The sequence below is a fragment of the Notolepis coatsorum genome (assembly GCF_963971535.1).
Source record: "Notolepis coatsorum genome assembly, chromosome: 14".
Lineage (NCBI taxonomy): Eukaryota > Metazoa > Chordata > Actinopteri > Aulopiformes > Paralepididae > Notolepis > Notolepis coatsorum.
The window spans coordinates 1,928,790-1,932,472 of NC_140178.1; the positions used below are offsets into that span (position 1 = coordinate 1,928,790).

The 3,683-nt window shown below is 47.0% G+C and overlaps 1 protein-coding gene across 1 annotated transcript; it reads left to right on the top strand.

Moving 5' to 3' along the window:
• Positions 1-1,915: 1,915 nt before the first annotated feature.
• Positions 1,916-3,340, top strand: LOC311239861 (monocarboxylate transporter 10-like; the record flags this gene model as incomplete). Its single annotated transcript, XM_084328307.1, has 1 exon — positions 1,916-3,340. One exon carries the CDS (start codon positions 1,916-1,918, stop codon positions 3,338-3,340), a length of 1,425 nt encoding a protein of 474 aa, XP_084184433.1.
• Positions 3,341-3,683: the final 343 nt, after the last annotated feature.

Sequence of the window (3,683 nt, forward strand, 5' to 3'; positions counted from 1 at the left end):
CATTTGTGATCTCACAGTATGATGTCATAATAGCACATTCTAGAACATTTGTGATGTCACAGTATGATATCATAATAGAACATTCTAGAACATTTGTGTTCTATATATATTCAACAATTCTCTCTAGAAGAAGGAGAAACTCTGCCGGAAATTCAAATAAGAAGAAGAAGAAGAAGGAGAAGAAGAAGAGCCCATAAAAAGAATTGCGGAGGGCAGTAATACGCCACGATGCACTCTGCCGGAAATTCAAATAAGAAGAAGAAGATCTCATTGTGCATCTTGAGACAGGATAGATAGATTGTCTATCCTACAACACATAGACTGAAACCTGCATTTGTCAACCAAGGTGCCTTGCCTACCGTTCTGCTGTGGAACGGTGAGTGTCCACAACAGCTAGCTAGCTGTTCTACTTGAATACAGACCAGGCTGCAGAAACAAATGAGTGGGGGGGCATAAAATGTTCTCAGGGGGGGGGGGCACAATGGTTTTTCAACACAGGTTCCCTTTTATACGTTTCAGCTGGGACAACGCCGCTGTGGCTTGCTAAACTAAACAGCAGAGAGGCCATTGAAAAATCAAATTTCTCTCTGGAAAACTCCAACATTTTGGGAAATTAGCTTACCGTAATTCCTCTAATAGTAACCGGGTCTCAAATACAAGCCGGGTCTCTATTAATGGCCGGGTGCGCTCTTGAGCTAAGCAATTATAAGCCGGCCTCCTACTGAGCTAGTTACTTGATTTCACTTTGAAAACGTTGAAATGACCAGTGACCACCTGTAATTGCACTGTTTACTATTTCATACAGTACTTGGTTTCAATAAATGAACCCAGTACATTTTACTGGGTTCAAACTGACACAAAATGTTGATTTATTCATTATGATCCGTTTGAAAATTTGAAATATAGGCCTCCCTCTTATACAGGCCTCCTCCTAATACAAGCCTGGTACCCGCTACAGTTTAAGCAAATACAAGCCGGGGTTACTATTAGAGGAATTACGGTATTTAACATCTTCCCTGGAGTTAGACAAGAAGATACATACCTTTTTTGTCTCTGTGCATGCATTAGGCTTAGGGAACAGCCGCTCCGTTAGCGTAGCTTAGCTTCATCACTGGAAGTGGGGCAGAGTTGTAGCCTCAAGTTCCCTACAGTCACGAAATACACTCCAAATACAACTCCAAAACGTTCCTGTAAACATGTTGTGACCTGTGTATTTACCATGTGGAGAAATAAAAAATTATTGAATTAGACAATTACGTTTTCTAAGCAAATATACTCTGAACAATTTTTTGCCTAACCACTCCTCTCTGGGCGCAGTCAGTGATTTCAACGTGAAGCCGTGTTTGTTGACATTCTCATTCATTCAAAGGATCCGAACCAATTGAAGTTTATGGATACCATGACTTAAAATCCTCTTACCTTGACGATTAAAAGCCTCCCCAATTTAGAAAACAGTATTCCAATGGCTGGTCTTGATAGGCTGCTAGCTAACGGAGCTAACCAACAAACACAGAACCGGGCAGACACTAAAGCAAATAACGAGAGCAATGACTTCCTATCTGGGGGGTTTCAAAATAAAAGAGCGACGTCTATAGCAGCGGAATACGTTTATTTTGTACATTATCTAACGTTAACACAAACCTAAACTAACTTTAGGTTAGTTGTAACGTTAGTTTAGGTTCGTGTTAACATTAGATAATGTACAAAATAAACGCTTTGCTCCGATAATATGGATGTATGTTGTTATTGTTTGAGCTGTGATTTATTGTTTCATGTATGTGTTTCACAGTTCTCACGGTTCGGATTGGAATAAATCCAATCAGTAATATCAAGAACGTGTTGCTGTCATCATTGCAAGTAGAGGGAGTTACAGTGAGAACTTACCTGCTCCAGAAGACAGCACTAGAGAGCAGTGATGGACGAGACGCGCCTAGAAGAAGAGACAGAGGAGAAGAAGGAGAATGGTGGTGAAACCAAGGTACCCGTCCGGGAGCCGGCCACTGGGGCTCCTGAGGAGGCAGCAGAGTTTGTGCCCCCCGAGGGAGGCTGGGGCTGGGTCGTCATGCTGGCTGCCATGTGGTGTGACGGCTCGGTGTTTATGATACAAAACACCTTTGGCATCCTTTTCTTGTCTCTCATCAAAGAATTTGGCACCGAAGATGATGCCAACCAGCGATCCAGAACAGCCTTGGTGGGCTCTCTCTCCATGGGCATGATCTTGTTCTGCTCTCCCATCGCCAGTGTGTTCACAGACATCCTGGGCTGCAGAGTGACAGCAGTGGGCGGGGCCGCCGTGGCCCTGGTGGGCCTCCTGGCCAGCTCCTTTGTCAAGTCCCTCGGTGCCCTGTACTTCACCTATGGCATCGTGTTTGGCTGCGGCTGCTCCTTTGCCTACCAGCCCAGCCTGGTGATCCTCCCCCACTACTTCAAGAAGCGCCTGGGCCTAGTGAGCGGCATCGTGGCGACCGGCGGCAACGTGTTCACCATCATGGTGGCCTTCCTGCTCCCCCTCCTGCTGGACAGCGTGGGTCTCCAGAACACCATGCGTGTCCTCAGCATCTTCATGTTCGTGCTCATGCTGGCCGGGTTCACCTACACGCCCCTGCGGCCCAACAAGCCCATCGGTGAGATCTTCAACTTCCGCAACATCTGGAGGTCCCTGGGATACCGCATCTGGGTGTTCGGCATACCCGCCGCCCTCTTCGGCTACTTTGTGCCTTACGTTCACCTGATGAAACACGTGGAGGAGCGCTTCGGGACGAACGCCAACAAGGAGGTTCTTCTCATGTGTATCGGCATAACGTCCACAGTGGGCAACCTCATCTTCGGCAGGGTGGCAGACTACGTCCAGGGTGTCAACAAAGTCTATCTACAGGTGTCCTCCTTGTTCGTGATCGGCCTGATGTCCATGATGATCCCCCTCTGTCACGTCTTTGGCGGCCTGATCGCTGTGTGCCTGCTGATGGGGCTGTCCGACGGCTGCTTGAGCGGCATCATGGCGCCCATCATCTTTGAGTTGGTGGGCTCCAATGACTTTTCACAGGCCATCGGCTTCATGCTCGGCATAATGTCCGTGCCCATGACCGTGGGACCTCTCATCGCAGGTTACCTGGGAGACAGGTTGGGGAGCTACGACGTGGCCTTCTACCTGGCAGGTATCCCCCCCATCATCGGAGGAGCCGTGCTGTGTCTGATACCCTGGGTGGAGGCGAGGCGCAAGAGGAGTGAGAAGGAGGAGGCTCTCAAGAAAGGAGAGGAGACGACCCAGGAAATGCTAGACTACGAGAAGCCTCAGGGAGACGCACCTTTCAAGGGCGGAGACCCCGAATCTGTCTTATAGGCCAGCGGTTCTCAACTAGGGTGCCGCAGAGAGCTGCCAGGGGTGCCTTGAGATTATTATTATTTTTTTTTTTTTATTATTATTTTTGGATTACAGAAAATTATCATTAAAGTGCTATCTGTTGCAGCTGCACTGTTTCCCATGAGAATACCATATTTGGATAAGTTTGACCATTTCTCAAAATCTGAAAATCATTATTTAATAAAACACAGAAAAGGGTCACCAAGTTACTCTGGATAAAAAAAAAACTTTACAGACAACATTGAGACAAAGCTTCCTGACACATCTCCATCCAAACTCTTGGAAGAACTCATTGAAATCTCATCTGATACCACCTGGAGAG